The following is a 21,839-nucleotide window of genomic DNA, read 5'->3' on the forward strand; positions in this document are numbered from 1 at the left end:
AAAGATTTACACCCTCGGAAACCCTGTACAGGGTCGCTATGGGTCGGAACCGACTCGATGGCACTTAACAACAACAACAACAACTAGAAAATTTTAAATAGCACGAGTGTTGTTGTTAAGGGCTGTCGAGTCAGTTCCGACCTATAGCTACCCTTGAACCGCCGACCTTGAGCTTCAAACCGACCTTGCGGTTCAGCACATTAACCTGCAGTGCCACACCAGAACTCCAAAATGACACAGTAGCTCATATTATGTAGCTATTGGACAATGTTGCTATACCATGAAAATGGAGTTGAGAATAAGATTCGCATCTTTCATTGTAGAGCATCTGCACATAGATTCCCGGAGGATTAGGTAAGGTGGGTCGGCCTTATCCCTTTTGTACTGATGAGGAAACCATGGCCTTAATGGATAAAGAGGCTTGTTGGGAGTCACATAGCTAGTTATTTGCAGAACTGAGACTATAATTCAGCTTTCAGGAATTCGCATCAATTCTGGACTTTTCCCTATACCATACTGCCCCCTACAGTCCAGTTTGTTCTTTTCATGGTGTTGATATTAGAAGCAGTGTTTTCATCTTTAAAATGTCTAAGGAAAGGTTTTATGATCTCTGGTGTTACTGCATTCACTGACTCACACTTCCTCCCTAGCTCCCTTCCCTTCCATGTTCTATTTCAAAGGATTTCTCTTTCTGCAACTTTAACCCGTTCCCTATCGTCCTGTCAAAGAGAGAAAAACTGACTGACAATACACGGTGACAAATTGCAAAACCGTTTCAAGCGCAGCATACCAGCGTTTTACAGTGTGGGCTGAAAAACAGAAACCACACTGATTGTAAATACATCAAAGCTGAAAAATACCTCCCTTTTTAGAAGAACAGAGTATTTTGATAGGGTGGGAATCAACAGTCCAGTGTTCTCAGCCCACTTTGTCATAGATTCAATGTATTGGCCACAGCCAAATCATGTGACTCTCTCTATGCTTAAAGGGCACATTCATAGGCACCTTCTGTCCACTCTGACAACGCAGTTGTGAGAAGAAATCTGGTAACACATATGAAGTATTTGGGGTTTTCCAGAGAAAGCACTCTTTTCCCATCCAAACTCCGAAGTACCTCAAATATAATACCATCTTTCTTCTCACACTATTTCTGCCAGAGGGCACATAAGGGGCCCAAATTGTGGAAGGAGCTGCCACCCAGTAACCAACCTGACAGAATTGCTTCACCTCCTGTGACCAAACATCTGTTTTTCTTAATCAGTCCCAATTTCGCTGATTTTGTACCATTGTCCCCATCGGCACCCTCTTATTTATAGGCCACCGGTTCTGACATGAAGATTGTAAGACATTTTCTTTGTGCCTCTCGGCACAAGGGACCAGCAAAAGAGTAAGGCAAAATGGGAGAGATGTGGGGAGGTAGAAACGAAGAAACTGGCAAATCCTGAAGTAACTGAGGTAGCTGCTGGATAGATGGGGTTCTCCTTCAATTGCACCTCCCCAGAACCAGAAAACTCCAGGAGCCCAGGGCCCAGAAGAGAGCAGGCCTGAGAACAGTTAAGCTAGCATGCAACTTTACTGGCCGTAGATGAGAAGTGATGCCCATGACAAGGGCTGATGTGACAGAGCCAGGTCTGGGGGATATCTTGGTAGAACAGCTTGTGCAGCACGTCCCTGGACGGGGCCTCTCTATACTGAGTAGCAAACTGGACCTACAGCACAGTGTCTTGCCAAGTTAATTATGTGTTATTGTTTGGGTTTTGTTATGTTTTTATTTTATTTATTTATTTATTTTGGCTTCAACACTACTAATACCCACCCACACACAACTTTCTTTTCCTTTTTAGAAAATGTATTCATTTATTTCTGTTCACACTGTAGCACAGGTTCTCAGATGCTCTCGCTAAGAAAGCAAGAGTCTAGACATGATTTCTGCTTTCTGGAGAAGGATTGCAAGGCCCCCTTGTATTTACAACAGCATAGCCGGGTGAAGGGCATGGGACACTTTCCAGACATGCATTCCCTCACCATTTGAAACAGTTTGGTTCTCTGGCTCGTTCTTCTGTTCAGTTCAACAATATTTTTACTGGACCAATTTGTAGCGTAGTGGTTACGAATCGGGCTGCGAACCTTAAGGTCAGCGGTTCGAAACTACCAGCCGCTCCGCGGGAGCAAGATGAGGCTTTCTACTCCCGTAAAGATTTACACCCTCGGAAACCCTGTACAGGGTCGCTATGGGTCGGACCCGACTCGATGGCACTCAACAACAACAACAATTTGTATTCAGCCTGCAGGGAGACAGAAGGGATTGGGATCTAGACCTCCTGTTTGCAAACCTCCATATGCAACTCTTTTTAGTGTTTCAAGGGTTTGGGGAAAGGAAAGGTAATATGGGACAGGTCAGGGAAGGCCATTTAAAGTGTTTGATTTCAGAAGCCAAGGGACGGTCTACCAGATGGTATAGCATGCCTTGGTTTCCCATTTAAGATCGAGAAATTAAAATTTCAAGTCACTTTACTTTTAGGTGAACTGATGGGCCTCTTAAATAGAAGTCTTCTTTAGCATGAGGTATGACCTATTTGATACTCAATAACTGTCTTTGTTGTTGTTGTTGTTAAGTGCCACCGAGTCAGTTCCAACTCATAGTGACCCTGTATAGGGTTTCTGAGGAGTGGCTATGGGTTTGAACTGCTGACCTTGTGGTTAGCAGTCCAGTGATTATCACCAGGACTATAGATATATAAAAGGGAAAAGGCACTTAGGAACCACTGCCTGCTTTGAATGACACCCTTCTCTCTCTCTCACACACACACACGCACACACACTTTCTCTCTCTCACACACACACAGAGGCACACTCCTCCCACCAATAAATAGACAACAGCAACCAAAAAAAAAAAAAAAAAAAAAAAGACCCAACATTAATAACCTTGAACCTAGAAAAACTGGGGACCTTTCAGTACTCATGAAAACAGACAGTATGGAAGAGGAAGCTAAAGCTACAAATGGAATTTGTAGGTGAGTCAGGTCACATCAAAAGGATACAGGAGACATGCCATGGCCACATTTAGCATCTTCCACAAGCTTTCATTTGAGAAAGCTTCACTGATCCCCTTTGACTCTCACAGGAATTCTAAATGTCATCTGCTGAAATACCTGCAAGTATGATTTCAAACAAAACCAATAAAATGACCTCAGTTAAGACTTCATCCATTTTGGTAATGGACTTTTCTATATTATGTATTGTTGTTAAGTGCCGTCGAGTTGGTTCTGACTCATAGTGACCCTTTATAGCATTTCCAGGGAGCAGCTGGTGAATTTGAACTGCTGACCTTGCAGTTCAAACCAACCTTGCAATCCTGTGCTTATCCTACAGCACCACACCAGCACTCCATATTGTGTATTCTTGTTGTTGTCAAGTGCCATCTACTCAGTTACGACTCATTGTGACCCTGTATAGGGTTTCTGAGGAGCAGCTGGTGAGTTTGAACTGCCGACCTTGCAGTTCAAACTGACCTAAAGGTCAAGTGCTTATCTTACGGTGCCATGAGTAAGAAAACTCTCTTACTTTGCTTCTTGGATTTCCTGCTTGCCCCTAGAGAATCTCTAAGTTAGAGCCATGGCTGGACTCATTCCCTTCTTGTAAGGCTGGTATGAGGGATTAGAGATGATCTCTAATACAAGAGCCCTACCATCCCAGGAAAGGAGCTGCAGGACTCCAGGCCAGGCCTACATAGAAATACTCCTGCCCAGGGCAGAGGATTTCGTAGTCATCTTGTTTCCAAAATACAAAAAAAGATCTTCCCTCCAGTGTTAACTCTCAAGAATTTACACCATCCTCCATTGTTGCTCAAAAAACCAAGCTCCTAGATTGTGCAAGGCAATTTCTTCATGTGGGAGGGAAGGGCCCTGGGATGGAAATCAGAAGACTTGGCACTCTCACTGATTCTCTGACCTATAACCACTTGCCATGGGGTGCATTTTGACTCATGGCAACCCATGTGCGCCAGAACAGAACTGTGGAACTGTGCTCCATAAGGTATTCAGTGGCTTGATTTGGGGGAAATAGGTCACCTGGCCTTTTTTCTGAGGTATGCCTGGGTAGCTTTGAACCTCCACTCTTGTGATTAGCAGCCAAGCAAGCACATTAACCATTTGCATCACCATTAGTTTCCCCATCTCTAAAATCAAGCAGGTTAACTATGTAGTAATTCCTATGCAGTTGGCGCATGATGATTTGATATGATGATAACATGTGTTAGTGTTTGGGGAGAAAGACATCTCTTCTTGGACCAAAGGGTAGCCTGAGTGAATGGTCTGAAGTAATTTCAGGCCTTAGGTGCTTTTCACAAGAACCGCAACAGGGTGAGCCTCCCCAGTTGGATCCATGGAGACTTGAAATTACCTCCTTGTTTTGGATGAAGCCAGGAGACCTATGAGGAAATGAATATTATAACATATGATTTCTTTTTTCTTTTAGGGATTTGGAACTACCAGTGAAAAGGGAGAAAAGGGACTCCCTGGTTTGCCAGGCTCTAGGGTATGAACCTAGAATGTTTCTTGCCTAATTCTGTCAAATAACCTGGTCCATTTTCTTCCCTGTTTGCTTCTTTCTGTTATGTAACTTGATGGCAGGCTAAGCTTTTCTTATTTCTTAACCCTCTGGCAGGTCCCCCAAACCTCCTCCTTACCAGACCACTTAGCTCCATTCCGTTGGCTAACTGGCTCCTTCGAATAGTTATTATATTGTTGTTGTTGTTGTTAAGCTCCATCCAGTCAGTTCCAATTCACAGTGACCCTGTATAGGGTTTCTGAGGAACAGCTGGTAGCTTTGAACCACAGACATTTTGGTCCACAGCCAATTTACTCCCCTTGGCCTTTTCTGGGCTTCAGAATGGCATTGGTGTTGCCTTCCTTTGATTCTGTTCTACTCAAGGGAATGCATGAGGGGGCAGTGGAAACTGCTGCAGGAATGGAAGAAAGAAGGCTAAGTGGAGTCTTTATAGGACAGTTAGACCACAGTAAGTTATGTTTGGGCTTAACGGTTTTCAGTAATCTCATTTCAATGAAGAAATATCTATTCACCTCTTTGATTCCTAGATTCAGGTACTTGGGTCTTGGGCTATAAGCAGTCATTCAATCTTAGCCTTAAAGAAGTAACAGTTTAGAGAATTATGTTTTTAGCGTGGCCATGAAGTTTATTAAGGGTCCTTTGAGTATTTAGCTATATGTAAGCCCATTAACCTGCCATTTATTTCTCTAGTTTTCCCTATTCCCTTGTCTTGAAAATGCATAATCACCAACAAAGAATGCTTTTGGGGTGAGAGGAAAGGGACCTCTCCCTATAATCTATTTTTAAATCTCATGATTTAGAACTAATGCAAACTAAGTAGTAATACTACTAGCCCTTCCACTAAATTCCACCTGGTACTTAAAATGTTTCCATGTAGTTCACTTTTCAAACTGTTCCATGTGGCAATTTAGACTGATGGATTAGTGCTTAGAAAGAAGGCATTAGGCCAGATCTGAGCATTCTCTTACCCGATTAAAAACCAAACAAGGAAACACACAAACACACTGCCAGTCTTGTTGATTCTGACTCATAGTTGCCTGATATTGTTGTTAAGTACCATCTAGGTGGATCCAAATTATATCAACCCTGTGTAGGGTTTCCAAGAAGCAGCTTGTGGGTTTGAACTACTGACCTTGTGGTTGGAAGCCCAGTGCTTATCCTACAGCACCACACCAGGATTGCTTGTTGTTGTTGAGTGCCGTTGAGTCGATTCCGACCCACAGCGACCCTGTATAGTGTTTCCAAGGAGCAGCTGGTGAGTTTGAACCGCCAACCTTGCAGTTCAAACAGCTTTGCAGTCTGTCGCATTAACCCACAGCGCCACACCACGACTCCAGGACTAAGAGCTGCTAAATATTCAGTTCAGTTGGATAGTTTTGTTACATAAATCTAGTGGCTTTTTATTGCGTGGGCTATTAATCTTCTAAGGTATGTATGTTCTCTTTACAGGGTCCCATGGGTTTGGAAGGAGTCCAAGGCCATCCAGGGAGCCAGGTATTTTGGTTTTTGGTTAAGAACATTAAGGCTTGGTGTACAAATCCCTAATCAAGAGATCCTCTTGCTTAACTTAATATGGCCATAAATCCAAAGGGAAACACTGCTTATGATGCAAATTGCCCACCTACTATTGATGGATGATGTAATCTTAGCCACTCTCTTCTTACATTTTCACCCAAGAAAGCAGGTGTGATTGTTAAGTGCTATAGAGTCAGTTCCAACTCATAGTGACTTCTATAGAGTTTTCTAGGAGCAGCTGGTGGGTCTGAACTACTGACCTGTGGTTAGCAGTCCTATACTTATCCTGCAGCACCACACCAGAACTCCAAGAAAATGGGTTGTTGTTGTTAAGTGCTGTGGAGTCCGTTTGACTCATAGCGACCCTGTATAGGGTTTCCAAGGAATGGCTGGTAGGTTTGAACCATCGACCTTGTGGATAGCAGTACTTATCCTACAGTACCACACCAGGTGGCCAGTGTCAAACTTGGTACCACGGCATGCCATGATGTGGTCAAGCTACCCTGATATTGTAGCAGGCCCTAGCTGGGCCACCCTGCTTGTATCCATCTCTGGGCTTGTGGGATTTGTGGTGCTGCAGCATAATGCAAGGTCAGTTTGAGCCACAAAGTTGGCAGTTCAAACACACCGTCCACTCCTTGGAAACCCTATACAGGGTGGCGTGGCTATGAGTCAGAACTGACTCCACAGCACTTAACAACAATATTATGTAACAACAACCATATGCAAGTGCTGTGTTGCCTTCAGTATGAACACTGGACTGCTAACCACAATGTTGGCAGTTCAAACCAACCAGATGCTTTTAGAAATCCTATTCAGGGTCACTATGAGTTAGTACAGACTCTAGGACAGACAACAACAAGAATCCAGGAGAAACCCTGGCTTAGCCCAAAGAACAACCCCTTCCTGTGATTTTAGACATTCAACTTAGTGGTCATTATGTTTCTGTTGCAGGGCAAGAAGGGGGCCTCTGGTTTCCCCGGGATTAATGGATTACCAGGAATTAAGGTAATGTTGCTGGGAAGTGAAAATCCAGGGTTGAGGAGGGAAAAGGATCAAGAATTATCATGTGTTGTTTACATATGAGATGAAGTATTTTTAGTATTTGGAGGTTTTTGGTGGCACTCTTTTCTCAAGAAATGCCTGTGCAAGCTACTTTGAACATACAAAACTTAACCAAGGGATGGGGGCTGGTAGGAGCAAGTCCATCGTTTTGATAAGCGATGTTTTATTACTGATAGTGTTTACAGTTGCCGACTTTGAGATTTTATGATTGTTTTTAAATTCTCTGTAGTGTCTGGGATCGACAGTGCCTATACCACCCCACACTTGATAGGTCACTCTATCGGATCCTGATACCTAAGCTTTTCTTTCGGGAGAATTAATACTCCTTTACTTCCTTTGCTTGACATCATCCACTGTCATACAGTGATGGTAGCAGAGTTCTAGGGCACTGAGAGGAAAAGACAGTTGAAACTGTGTTAGCACCTCTTCGGTGGATCTGTACTGTCTTTGCCTGTGGTATGTTTCCCAGGTCCAGAAGGAAATTGTCTTAGAGTAGAGTTGCAATGTAAAATTGGTATCCCTTGTCCGTGACAGAGTTCCAGGTCTCTAGTCTGCCTTATCTTGCCTTCATATTACATTTATTCAACTTGGAGATGAACTCATGGGCTAAGTTACGCTGGAAATCAGGACTCACAAAAGAAGGCACTCTTTCATTTTCCTAGGGACTGACTTTGAGAGCACATAGATCTTGACTAACGAAGTCATGGAAATATTTGTGTTTATTGTATTTAATCATTGCAGGGTGACAAAGGTGGCATTGGCCCACCAGGCCAAGATATTTATATGGATAGAGATGGTGCTGTAATCTCAGGTACAACTTTTCATTTATTTGAATGTAGAAGAAAAAGGTGGGGAATTAAATTTTATACCAGCTCTAATTGCTGAGAGAATTCTTTGTCAATCACTAGATTGCTGCTAATCCCAATCTTCCAAGGACCCACATGTTAAGTCTTCAATGGAAGATTCAAAGCTCCTGAGTTTGGAGAGTGAAGCTAAATCTGTCTCTTGGAAAACGAGACCAATCCCAGCATCCTATTTTTTGTGTTGAGTCTACCAAGATTAGGATGTGGGTCTTCCTTGGTGTAGCTATGACTAAAATTGTTCCCCTGGTGATGCTTCGGGAAGCACTGATATCCTTCACAGATGGCTGACTTCAGTGTGATGCTGTGGGATGCTCAAGGTCTCATGTAGATAATGTTATGAGGGCTTGAACTTGATAATTTCAAGGGAAATAGAAAAACGTATCTTTGGCTAGGGGACAAGTGGTTGACACCTCATCGACACTATCACTCTTAGAACGTTTCTGTTCACAGTTCCTTGTCCTAGTTGTATGCACAACTCTTCACTTTGCCTTCCTTAAATATCCAAATACTCACTGCCTCCAGCTACTTCTTGCTTGACCAAAGGCTTCTACAATAATGCCTTTTCCACTTGGATCCCAGTAACTTATGCCTCTCCTCACATCCTCTCAGGCCTGTGCCCTATCTTGTAAATTCATTCAAACCAAGTTCTTAATGTTTGGCAGAGGTTTCCTATGTTCCATTCCCAGGAAGCCTATGGGTATGACATAAGTAGTGGACCTCCACACCTTAACCCAAATGGTGGGCATTTGAGGCATTACAGCAGATTAGCAGTAATAGAAGAATTCTCCCAGGATTTATCAGATCTTGCTATGGAAGTCAGACCCTGGCCAGACCAGTTATGAACACTAGTGGAGCCTTGGTTCTGGTAGGCCCATGGTCATGTGGAAGCCATTAGTGTCTATGAGACCTGGAAAGGGCGAAAAAGACAATGTAACTCCTAGAAAAGCCCCTGCATTTTTTCCTAGGCACTTTGTGCCATTTGTAGACCTCTGGGTTTGCTTACCGCTTTTCTTTTCTTTCTTCTTCTTCTTTTTTTTTTTTTTTTGTCATTGTAATGCTAGGTCATCCTGGAGACCCAGGTGTACCAGGTCACCCAGGCCATAAAGGTGATGAAGGCTTGCAAGGCCTGCCTGGCCCTTCCGGTACCACTGGCCTCCCACCAATCTTACCAGGTGAAATGAACTAACCCATTCCCTGAAAATATTCTTCTATCCACTTTAGTGTTCAGAATCCCCTTCTATACCTCTGGGTCTGGACACACACCTAGGCAAAGTCAAAGCAAGGGTAGGTAGCCCGTGGACAATAGATTCCCTACTGTATGTACGTGAGCCTGAGGCCTGGGTAAGTAGCTTTCCTTTGGATTGAATAATATACCATAATGGACAGGCAATCCCAGACTGCCATGGAGGTTTGTAGCAATCAGGCGAGACCTGGATTGGGTTGCTGGCGTCATGGCTCCCTTTTGTGGATGTACCATCTCAGCTGATGCTAAAAAAGCCCAGGAGGAAGTTTGTACTCAGACTCTCTCTGTTTAACTCAGGAACTAAATGGCCCCAGAATCCTATGGGTGACACTTGAAATGCCATTCTACAGTAGCAAGTGGAGAAAGATCTAAACAAAAGCAGTGGTATCCCAGATATCAAGTCTCAGGTATTATTTTGAAAGGCACCAGTATCTAAACTCCTTGGAGACAGACCTCTCTGAGGATACCAGTGCTCTTAAAGTAACCACTATAGGAGGAATAACTAACCCCAGCCCCAAGGTGGACACAAGGAGGCTGGAAACACAGGTTTTCCAATCAAGTTTGCCACTAAACAACTCTGTGTTCCCTCATTTCGTTGGGTCTCAGTTTCCCATGTGGTTAGTCTAGATGATCCCTACTCTCTAATGCCAAAGAACACATACTTTCCCAAATCTCCTCAGGAAAATAGTTTTCAACATACGAAGGACTTCAAAACGTTTGTGGGAAAATCCCATTATCTTTTTTTTTTTTTTTTTTTTTCTTTTTCTAAAGAAAAAGAGCGGGGTTATTTTATTCAAAAACTTAGTTCATACAAACTCAACTAGATATACAAATCTATATTAACTCTGGTAAAGAAGAAAGCGCATACACAAATATACGATGTTAGGAAACTTCATCACGTTGAAAGAAAAGATTAGAAATTTTAAGAAAATACTATGTACAATTTGATCCTAATATATTAAGTCCTCTGGATAAATGATACAATTTTATGGAGAAATCAAACATAATCAAAATTAACTCAAAAGAGGTAGAAAATCTGAGTAGATAAAAACTATGAAAATAATAAGAATACATTTAAAAATTATCACAGAACTACTTACAATAGGCATGCTAAGCCTAGGTGAATTTCCTTTTTAAAAACTTTCTAACAAGCTTACATGAAACCCATAATGCTTTCTTTGCTTTTAAAAGTGCCCCAAGCACAGCAAAGAGGGCAGAATTTCCAGTTAATTTTACAAGTTTAACATGAACCTGATGCCAAAGCTTAGAGTGGCAGAAAACTATATATGAAAACTACAGAAAAACAATGTTTAACACATAAATAAACCATTGGCAAAGACATTCAGCAATCTATTAAAAGGGCAAGAAACTTTAAATAAGTAGGGTTAATTTCAGGAAAGTAAAGATGATTCAGTCATTTAAATATTTTTGTTAAATTTATCAAATAGGTTAAATGAGAAAATCTCAATAAATACATATGTTAAAGTCCAACATTTATTTCTCCGACAAAATGATAAAGGCTCTTTCTGAAACCCAGAAGGAACCATTATCTTTTAATTCCATTTTCCCATGAACTTTTTGAAGCCTCCTCATATGCCACTGATTTGGAACACTTCTAAAGAGTAGGGTGCTATGATGAGTAATTTTGTGGGAGTTTATTCATCTAGGTGTCTCAGGCCTTCTGGGGTCTCAGGGTATCCGAGGCCTGAAGGGGAACCAAGGAAACCCAGGCCGTACCACAGTTGGAACAACCGGCCCCAAAGGCAAAGTTGGTTTGCCAGGCCTGCCAGGCCTACCAGGCCTACCGGGACCTCCTGGTAAGTTAGTTTCTTTCTTTCTTTTATTGAGACCCAGGTATGATCCAGATTGTAGCATAGTTATGTTTCTGAGGGAAAATGCCACAGGTGAGAAAACTAATCTAGGTCAGGCTGCAGAGGGGCCTCCTCCTCTCTCAATCAGAGTCCTGCCTCTAGACAGCTGCCAGTTTTCTTATTCATTAAAGAACCAACAGACTAGATCCATCTCAGTGACTCAACACAAACCAATACTTCTGACTTGTGTTCATCTTCCCATTCCTTTCTTCACTGTTCTCAGTCTCTAAGCCTGCTGGTCTGTTAGCTCTTGAAGAAGCAGCATTAGTGCTTTCAAGCTTCAGCTGGTCGACATGGCTCCTGTAGGATGGGCTGAGAAAGGAGAAGCCAAGCCTAGAGCCATAAGGCAGAAAGTGGCAGTTAAGAGTCCACACAGGGCTTATTCTCCTTAGATCTTCTGCCTGAGTATGGAACTCTAGAGTGTGAAAGAACATCTGGCCACCATTGACTTTGAAACTATTTCCCAGCTTGTTTCTTTCTAACCTAAACCCCATGGCCACTGCAGTTTGCCCCTGTTTCCTCTTTTGTTCGTTCCCGTATCCCCATTGTCTAGTACAGTGCCTGGAACATAGTACACAGTGTGTATGTATTAGTAGAAAGGAGCTCTGGTAGCGTAGTGGTTACGAATCGGGTTGCGAACCGCAAGGTCAGCAGTTCAAAACTACCAGCTGTTCCGCGGGAGAAAGATGAGGCTTTCTGCTCCTGTAAAGATTTACAGCCTCGGCAACCCTGTATAGGGTTGCCATGAGTCGGAACCGACTCCACGGCACATAAGCAACCACCATGTATTAGTAGAAGGAATCAAGCCAACAGGGCTGATTCTTGAGGTCTTCTTTGTTTGTATATGTGTTTGTGTCTCTGCTCCAGGACCCCAGGCTTGGTGATGGTACTGCTGTGTGCCTCATCAGGCTCATGTAAGGTACCAATCTTTTTGGTTTCATTTCCCTGCAGGTCCAGCATTTGAAACTGGACCCCTAAAGAATGCAGAACCAGGCTTCCCTGGTCTCCGAGGAGAAAGAGGTCTGAAAGGAAACCCAGGCCTCAAAGGAATAAAAGGTGATTTTGTCCCTTTGGGTTTCTTTGTCCCCCAAACTCCTCAGAGAAGATTTTATGAGCCAACCAAAAGCTTTGGGACCCTGACCAGAAGCAATCTGGGATCTTGATGGGAGATGATTTGATTTAGGATTGTTGCAAAGACTGTATTCAGGACTCTAAGAGTGAGGCTGGCAATTGAAGCCTCATAGGAAAGGTGGTTTGCAGGCTGTTCTTAGCAACTCCACCTGCAGGAGGCAGTGCTGGCAGCCCAGGTGTTAGGCAGAACCTGAGAAAGAGAAGCTCCAACACCTCACAATTGTCAATGTGCCAAGGGCGGAAGTCACTAATCATCACCTTTGGCCTGAAGAAACAGGCTCTGAACAGGTCAAGACTGGTACTCCAAAACAGCCAACTGGCTGCAAGAAAACAATTCCAATCCCCACTGACATGGAAGGACTGAGTAATTACTCAAGCTCTTGCTGCATTGCTTCTCTCCATCTTTTTCCTGCCTTTGGGTCATATCCCCATTCCTTACTTTGAGGAAAAGATGCTAAAACTCAGATAAGTCAATACATTACGCTTGCAGCCCAGGCCAAGGTGGAGAAAGAGGGAGAACTACTGGCTGAATAGAGGTTTAGAGACAGGCTTAGGGATTTTAGGTATTTGAGAACTCTCCTCTTCCCTCAAGAAATTAACAGAGAAGTCCAACCTTACTCTACTCCTTTCTTATTACCCTGTCGTAAAATATCACAACTGTAGCACAGGCTGGTTTAGAAGTTTCTGAAAACTCAGTCTGGGCAGTTCAGATCCAAGGATGATGATTTGAAGTGAAAGAGCATTAAATTGCAATTCTGGACTTCAGTCTGATTATCTTGACCCACCTCTGACTCACTACAAGAGCTGGTGTTTTCTCAATACCACTCTTACTCCTAAAACTCCAATACTCCCTTTCTACCTTTCTACATTGCTGTTGTTCTTAGGTGCCGTCAACTCAGTTCCAATCCATAGCATTTAGGGTTTCCAGGGAGCAGCTGGTGAGCTTGAACCACCGACCTTGTGGTTCATACCCACTTTGCAGTCCGGCACATTAGTCCACATCTCCACACCTGGACTCCGGGAAAGGAAAATTACTTACAATCCCATCCACCACTCTGGCTGCTGCCGCAGAGTCAGAGCAGATTGATCAGGCCTGGGATGGGGCCCAGACATCTGCCTTGTAAAAAAGGCATCACAGAGTTCAGGTTTTGGCGGTGGCAGAGACAGCTTAGGTAGGAAAGGCTCCGTGGAGGAGGGATTGAAAACCCAGAGAAGCTGCGCTCACGGAACAACACCAGAGCTCTGGATCTTCCATAAGGTCCAGGGCGTCAATTTCCCACACGTGCAAGTGGAAGAATCATGATATAAAGGAAAATACTGTGAGTTAGGAATCACTCAAGACAGGACTCCCTCTTCAGCCATGCTGCCCCGGCGGAGTTCAGATGGCGGGGCTACAACCAGACTAGCACTGGGAACCAGCACTAAAAACATTGCAGTGACATTTGCAAAAGGAGGTACAGGGGATTCTACACATTTTTTCCTCCTCTTCCCTGTCGTGCCTTCATTGCTCAGTCCATATGCCTTCAGGTGAGTGGGTGTGCACCCCCCCCCCAAAAAAAATCCAGTGCTGAGCCCACAGTTTTCCCACGACACAGAGAGAAAGAGCTTGGCAGCTGCTTATGACATCAGCCTGGGGGTTGCAGCCCTAAGATTAACTTGTGCTGGACGCTATACTCTAGCCTGTCTAGCAAGAAAAAAGCCGGCCTGTCACACCTGACAGACAAACCATAGGAACAAACTGTAAAACTCCAACATAAAAGGACACAACTATCTCAAGAATTAAGCTGTGCACACGCAGATACCTAACTGACCTTTAGAGACAAAAATAGTAGACAATCTTTCTACCATTAACTTCTCAATATCTATCTGCACACCTTTTTAGTGGTGACTAGAGGAGGGGCCTGAACAAGTGGACACCCCCAGCCACTGCTGGAAGCTTCTACGGTGCACACACACTGTCTGTGTAGCAAGGTGACTGGACAGTCGGCCACAGTTTTATTTTTCTTTCAAAATGGTGGTTTTTGTTTCTGCTTTTATATTGCTTCTGTTTTTGGTCCTTTTGATCATACTTTTCCTGGAGGTGGGAGCTTTTACTCCCTACATTACCCAAGAAGAGACAGAAATCATGGCCATATAGCCAAGCTACAAGCATACCCCATAATATTCCACCATAGAGACAAGAGCCAATAATAGCTGCTAGGCTTCTCTTTTCACATGTAATGCTTATCTCCTGATCATATCCACCAGGAGACACCCAATAAGCTTAATAACAAAACAACAAAGATCCATTTCCGCATTCAAAAATCCACATAACTACTGGAAATGACAAACAAAACACAACAAAAGACCTCAAAACATGTCCAAAACCAGAATAGAGTAACTGAGAAAAATGAGCTGGAGACAGACAAACGCTCCCCAGAAGAGGAAGAGCAGGTTTTGGATTTGCCTGAGAATGAATTCAGAAGAATGATATGGAAACAAATTCAAATGCTCCAAAAAGGGGTGGAGGAAAACAAGGAAGTCAGGAAAGTACTACAAGAGCAGTCAAACAAGATCGATACAGCATTGGAAACTAATTCAAAAGCTGCAAAAAGAGGTCCAGATGATTAATAATAAAATATCAGAAATGGACAATACACTGAAAGGGAGGGAAAAGGAGCAGAATAGAAGAGATCGAAGCCAGAACTAGTGAGCTGGGAGACAAATCTCTCAATACTGCTAAGATAGAAGAGCAAGCAGAAAAAAGGATTTAAAAAATCTGAAGAGAATCTAAGACTCATGCTGGATAACAAGAAGAAGAGCAGCTTAAGAATTATTGGCATTCCAGAACAGGAAGTATCAGAGAATTCCACAGAGGAAATAGTTGAAGAGCTTCTGGAAGAAAATTTCCCTAACATCTTGAAAGATGAGAAGATAAACATTCAAGAAACTGAACGTACCCCAGGAAGGATAGTATAAGAGATGAAGAAGGGCAGTATCTCATGATCAAAGTGTCAATTGAGCAAGATGACATAACCATAATAAATATCTATGCTCCCAATGAAAAAGTACCAAGATATATGAAGTAAACCTTACCAGAATTGAAGAAAGAAATAGATAAATCTATAATTATAGAGGGAGATTTTAATACACCGCTTTGGAAAAGTAACAGAACAACCAGAAAGAAACTTGATAAAGTTACAGAGGAACTAAACAGCACAGTCAACCAACTTGACCTCATAAATGTGTATAGAGCATTCAACTGATCAACAACACAATATACTTTCTTTTCCAGTGCACATGGAACATTCTCCAGAATTGACCATGTGTTAAGTCACAAAGCAAGCCTCAGTAAATTTACAAACATCAAAATACTACAAAGCATCTTTTCAGGACACAATGCTATAAAACTAGAAATCAACAACAAGAAGACTAAGGAAATAAAGTCAAATACATGGAAACTGAACAACACCCTGCTGAAAAGCGACAGGATAAAAGAAGAAATTAAATGTGAATTCATAAAGTTCATAGAAACAAACAAGAATGAAAACACAACATACCAAAATCTTTGGGACACGGCGAAAGCATTGCTGAGAGGACAATTTATTGTGCTAAATACACACATCCAAAAAGAAGAAAGAACCAAAATTAACACATTAACACAGCATCTCCAACAATTAGAAACTGACCAACAGAGGGAACCTACACTAACCAAAAGAAAAGAAATAATAAAGATAAAAACAGAAATAAATGAGATGGAAAACAGAAAAACTATAGAAAGAATCAGCAGGAAAAGAAGCTGGTTCTTTGAAAGGATTAATAAAATTGACAAACCATTGGTAAACCTAACAAAAGAAAAGAGGGAGAAAACACAAATAACTCACATTAGAAACCACACGGGCGATGTCACAATGGAACCAAATGAAATGAAAAGGATAATTACAGAATACTATAAGGAGCTCTGGTAGCATAGTGGTTACGAATCGGGCTGCGAACCTTAAGGTCAGCGGTTCGAAACTACCAGCCGCTCCGCAGGAGAAAGATGAGGCTTTCTACTCCCGTAAGGATTTACACCCTCGGAAACCCTGTACAGGGTCGCTCTGGGTCGGAACCGACTCGAAGGCACTTAATAAACAACAACAACATAAAGAGTTGTACTCCACAACAAATTCGAAAACTTAGAAGAGATGGATGCATTTTTAGAAAAACACAACCTACCAAAACATACAAAGAGTGAAGTAGAAAACTTGAACAGACCTATTAACAAAAGAAGAAATTGATCAAAAAACTCCCAACCAAAAGAAGTCCAGGCCCAGACAACTTCACTAGTGAGTTCTACCAAACATTCAGGGAAGACCTGTCACCAATTCTACTCAAATTGTTCCAGGATATAGAAGAGGACGGAAAACTTCCAAATTATTTTTATGAAGTAAGCATAAACCTCATACCAAAACCAGGGAAGGACATCACTAAGAAAGAAAATTACAGACCAATATCCCTCATGAACATAGATGCAAAAATTCTCAACAAAATCCTAGCCAACAGAATCCAGCACCATATCAAAAATAATAATAATATTAATAATACATCATGACCAAGTGGGATTCATAAAAGGGATGCAAGGATGGTTCAACATTAGAAAAACAATCAGTGTAATCCACCACATAAATAAGAAAAAGGAAAAGAACCACATGACAATATCAATTGATGCAGAAAAGGCATTTGACAAAATCCAACATCCATTCCTGATAAAAACACTCAAACAAGTAGGAATTGAAAGGAAATTCCTCAACATAATCAAGAGCATATATACAAAACCAAAAGCCTACATCACTCTCAATGGAGAGAAACTGAAAGCCTTCTCTCTGCAAACAGGAACCAGACAAGGATGCCCTTTGGCATTACTCCCTTTCAATATTGTTTTGGAAGTATTAGCCAGAGCTATACGGCAAGACAGGGAAATTAAAGGCATTCAAATTGGCAAAGAGGAAATAAAGCTCTCTATTTGCAGATGATATGATCCTATACATAGAAAACCCCAAAGACTCAGTAAAAAAGCTACTAGGCCTCATTGGAAGATTCAGCAAAGTGGCAGGGTATAAGATCAACATACAAAAATCAGTTGGATTCCTCTTTAGTAACAATGACAATGCTGTAAAGGACATTAGGAAAGCAATACCATTTACAATAGCCACCCAAAGGATGAAATATTTAGGAATAAATGTAACCAGAGAAAGAAAGGACCTATACAAAGAGAATTACAAAACACTACTACAGGAAACCAAAAGAGACTTACAAAAGTGGAAGAACATACCATGTTCCCAGATAGGAAGATTCAACATTGTGAGAATGTCAATACTACCCAAAGCAATTTACATATATAATGCAATTCCAATCCAGATTCCAGTGACATTCTTCAAAGAAATGGAAAAGACAATTAAAAACTTTATATGGAAAAGAAGGATAAGCAAAGCACTGCTTAAGAAGAACAAGGTTGGAAGCCTCTCACTTCCCAATTTCAAAATCTACTATACGGCTACAGTGATCAAAACAGCCTGGTACTGGTACAATGAAAGATACATTGATCAATGGAACAGAATCAAGAACCAAGAAATTAACCCATACACATACAGCCAATTGATTTTTGACAAAGTGCCTAGGTATGTTATATGGGGAGGAGTTAGTGCTTTAACAGATGGTGCTGGCAGAACTGGAAAGTGTTATACAAAAGATTGAAACAAGACCTTTACCTCTCGCCCTATACAAAAACTAACTCAGCATGAATTAAAGACCTAAATGTGAATCTCAAAATTATGAAAGTCATTAATGAAAAAATAGGGACAAATGTGAGGGCTCTAATACAGGGAATACACAGACTACCAAACATTTTGAAAAGTATACAAACAAAAGTAGACCAAAATAGATGATTGGGACATACTAAAAATTAAAAACTTATGTGCATCAAAAGACTTCACCAAAAGAGTAAAAAAGGAACCCGCAGAATGGGAAACAATGTTTTTCAATAACACATCAGACAAGGGACTCATTTCTAAAATATATAGGAAACTACAACACCTCTACAAGAAAAAGACAAATAACCCAATTAAAAAATGGGCACAGGACATGAACAGACACTTCACCAAGGAAGAGATCCGGACAGCCAACAAACATATGAAGAAATGTTCACGATCACTAGCAATTAGAGAGATGCAAATCAAAACAACAATGAGATACCATCTTATACCTTCAACAACAGCAAATATCTAAAAAGTAAAGGGCAATAAATGCTGGTGAGGTTGCAGAGAGACTGGGGCCCTCCTACATTGTTGGTGGGATTTCAAAATGATCCAACCTCTCTGGAAAGCAATATGGCGCTTCCTCAGAAGGTTGAAAATAGAAATACCTTATGATCCAGCAATTCCTCTACTTGGTATTTACCCACAAGAAATACGAGCCATAACACAAGAAGATATATGCACACCAATGTTCATAGCAGCACTATTTACAATAGCAAAAAGATGGAGACAGCCAAAGTACCCATCAACTGAAGAATGGATAAACAAACTGTGGTACATACACACAATGGAGTACTATGCTACCTTGAAGAACAACAAGGAAGTGCAAGCCACCGCATAACATGGATGAACCTTGAGTATACTATGCTGAGTGAAGTTAGTCAGTCACAAAAGGAAAAATACTGAATACGACCATTATTGTCAAAGATTAAGAAAAAGAATCCACACTAAAAGGGGGGAAAATTATATATTTGCTGATCACCAGAATGAATGGGATGAGAGGAGGAGTGGGAAGGAGGGAAAGATAGAGCACAGGGTAGGGAATAGACGCAGGATAGCTTGGGTGCTGGGGGGTGGTGGGCAATACACAAGAAGGGGGAGGGGAATGTAAGAACAAGGCTGATGGGAGAACAGTTAGGCAGGTTCGCATGGGCTAAGTGGGACAGAGGTAAATGCTGATGTATGCACAACCTTGGAACAACAGGGCTCTGGGATACAGGGATTGAGGCATGGTTTGAAGGGATAAAACAGGGAAATAATGTTAAGATGCTTGGCTGTCTTTTGAATCTTGGTTTCCCTTGCCTACTATTGTAAAATAGACACTTGAGGTGGGGAGAAAGGGATAGCCAAAATCATCACTAAAGAAAGCTTGTAAGTCTGTCTTCAGCCTATAACTGATTGGAATACCTTAAAGGGGGCTAGAAGTTGCCCAGTGAAAGAGGCTTCCCGTGGAGTCTTTACATTGCACAAGACCATAGGTGGAATCCAGAACCCCATCCAGAAGAAAAGAACATACTTCGTGAAAGAAAGACCGGCAGGAAAAATCCAAAACAATAACAGCGGTCTGATTGATTACTCCAAGAACAAGTAAGATGTTCGCCTAGGAGCCATCAAGGCAAGTGGTCAGGACCCCTCAGAGCAAACCGCCTTCCAAGACTGAGACTCAAGGGGAATACAGGAGCAGGCATGTGGTCTGGCTAGTGACCACATTGGTCACTGATAAGGGGAAGAGGGGGAAAAATAGCAATGAAGTTGCGAGCTAAGTCTGACCACATTCAATGGACCCCTGTGAACCTGGGTGGAGACCTGGATGGCCAGCAGTATGGCAAGACCCTGGGACTCCTGGGCCCAGAGGCAGTGACATGGCATCAGAGGACTAGAGTGGATGGAGAGTGAAGTGTCCAACTGATGTGGAGTGAGGGGAGATGCACAAGAATACCCATCCTTGCAGATAGTACCCACTTGACCTGGCTTCGAGGGCTGGATGATCAGAAGTCGACTAGAAGAAGAAAGAGATAGGGGGAAAAAAAAAAAAAGGAACCTGATACAATTTGATGAACTTTACCTATACTAATGGATGTAGCAGCTCAAAAAAGGGAACAAATCTTTACATCGAGGATCACTCCCACCCCGTTGGTACAGAGGGTTGACAGGGATGGGCAATTTAGACATTGGCTACCCAAAATAGGGAGTCCTGGTGTGGCGCTGTGGGTTAATGCACCAGACTGCAAAGCTGTTTGAACTGCAAGGTTGGTGGTTCAAGCTCACCAGCTGTTCCTCGGAAACCCTATACAGGGTCGCTATAGTTCAGAATTGACTCAAGGCACTTCACAACAACATAAAGACAAGAAGTGACTGGCTTACAAGCTTTCAAGAGGGAGCCTAGTTCTAGATGGGGCGGGGGAAGGTAGAATCACCACTGAATGAATTCCAATTCATCAGGACCAGGCTGGCGAAAGGAAATGGGGATAAGACTCTTGTGGTACAATAGTGAATAATTGCCATCAGGTCTGACTGTGAGGGTAGGAAATACAGAGGTAGATGGTTTTTGACAAAGGAGGAGAGTGATTGATTTTGCAGCCCAGGAGCAGAGGTCCCTGGGACCATCAAGTGAGAAGAACAGAGAGCGGGACCCTACCCAGAGAGGCAGTGACGCCAGGGATGGAGACAGAGACAATGATGTGGACAGATGAAGAGGCTGGGGACACACTGAACTCAGGGAGGGAGATGGGCTGTGTGGTGTACCCTTTGGTTATTTGATGACGCACGGAGGGGATTATAATCATTGCAATGAAATGAAATATGATAGGATGAGTGTAAATAAAGCTGGTGTTCTCCCATGTAAACCTCACAATAAAAACTTACAAAAATACAAACATCACAGGTGACTGGTGCAGACCACAGGTTGAGAAATGCTAATCTGGAGAACAGAGGGTTCTCTAGGATTATTGTTTTCTTAAAAGTAAGAAGTGGCCCAAGGGAATCTCCTGAGGCACCTGTGTGGGCACCAGTTTTCATTTTCCAGATCATAATAGGTGTGGACTGTGTAGGTGGTGTGGAAGGTTAAGTGGTTGAGCTAGTGACTTCTTGACACCTCCTTAAAGGTGCTTCTCTGAAGTCCGCACCAATGTATTTGGCATTTGTCTCCTGTAGAAACAGTTCAGAGGAAAAAGATAGTTTGGTGAGGAGAACCTCTGAGTGCTTTGGACTGCAGACCCTCAGTTGTTCCGTATAGGTGAGTGGTCCTCACCTCTGCACGTGGGACTCACCACTGGCTGGGCTCCACATCAGACTAGTGAAATCAGAACTGCTGCTATACGCATACTTGGATGGATAGTGAACCTAGTTCATATGATTTTGTTCTCTGAAAACCTTTTGATTCCCTCCAGAGAGTTAGTTGTTCACATCACAGATTACTATTTTCAGCTCTTCCGTTCTCTCACAACTATGACCTGCTTTGTGCTATGATGTCTGTTTATTGTTGTTTTGTTTTTCTTTTTGCCTTCCAGGGGACTCTGGTTTTTGTGCCTGTGATGGTGGTGTCCCCAACACTGGACCAACTGGAGAGCCAGGCCTGCCTGGGCCACAAGGTTTCATAGGTCTTCCAGGACTCAAAGGAACCCGAGGAGATACAGGCTCTGAAGGTGCAGAGGGCCCAGCTGGGACTCCAGTAAGTCTTTGCCAAGCATTGGTCCTGAGGAAGCAATAGGAGCTTTCAAGTATCCCTTACTTCCCACTGATCATGTTTCTAAAGCACATTAAGAAAAGAAGAAGAAAAAAAAAAAAAAAGAAGAAGATAAAACAAAGT

General features: G+C 42.4%; 1 protein-coding gene across 1 annotated transcript in view; it reads left to right on the plus strand.

Moving 5' to 3' along the window:
• Window positions 1-21,839, plus strand: part of COL4A6 (collagen, type IV, alpha 6) — a 90,417-nt gene that overhangs the window by 27,610 nt on the left and 40,968 nt on the right. The window contains exons 12-19 of the mRNA XM_006871061.1: window positions 4,477-4,536; window positions 6,019-6,063; window positions 7,039-7,092; window positions 7,891-7,960; window positions 9,074-9,184; window positions 10,923-11,072; window positions 12,078-12,182; window positions 21,541-21,701. Coding sequence (XP_006871123.1) covers window positions 4,477-4,536; window positions 6,019-6,063; window positions 7,039-7,092; window positions 7,891-7,960; window positions 9,074-9,184; window positions 10,923-11,072; window positions 12,078-12,182; window positions 21,541-21,701 — 756 coding nt within the window. The remainder of the gene's footprint in view (window positions 1-4,476; window positions 4,537-6,018; window positions 6,064-7,038; window positions 7,093-7,890; window positions 7,961-9,073; window positions 9,185-10,922; window positions 11,073-12,077; window positions 12,183-21,540; window positions 21,702-21,839) is intronic.

Source organism: Chrysochloris asiatica, unplaced genomic scaffold, assembly GCF_000296735.1.
Source record: "Chrysochloris asiatica unplaced genomic scaffold, ChrAsi1.0 scaffold00159, whole genome shotgun sequence".
Lineage (NCBI taxonomy): Eukaryota > Metazoa > Chordata > Mammalia > Afrosoricida > Chrysochloridae > Chrysochloris > Chrysochloris asiatica.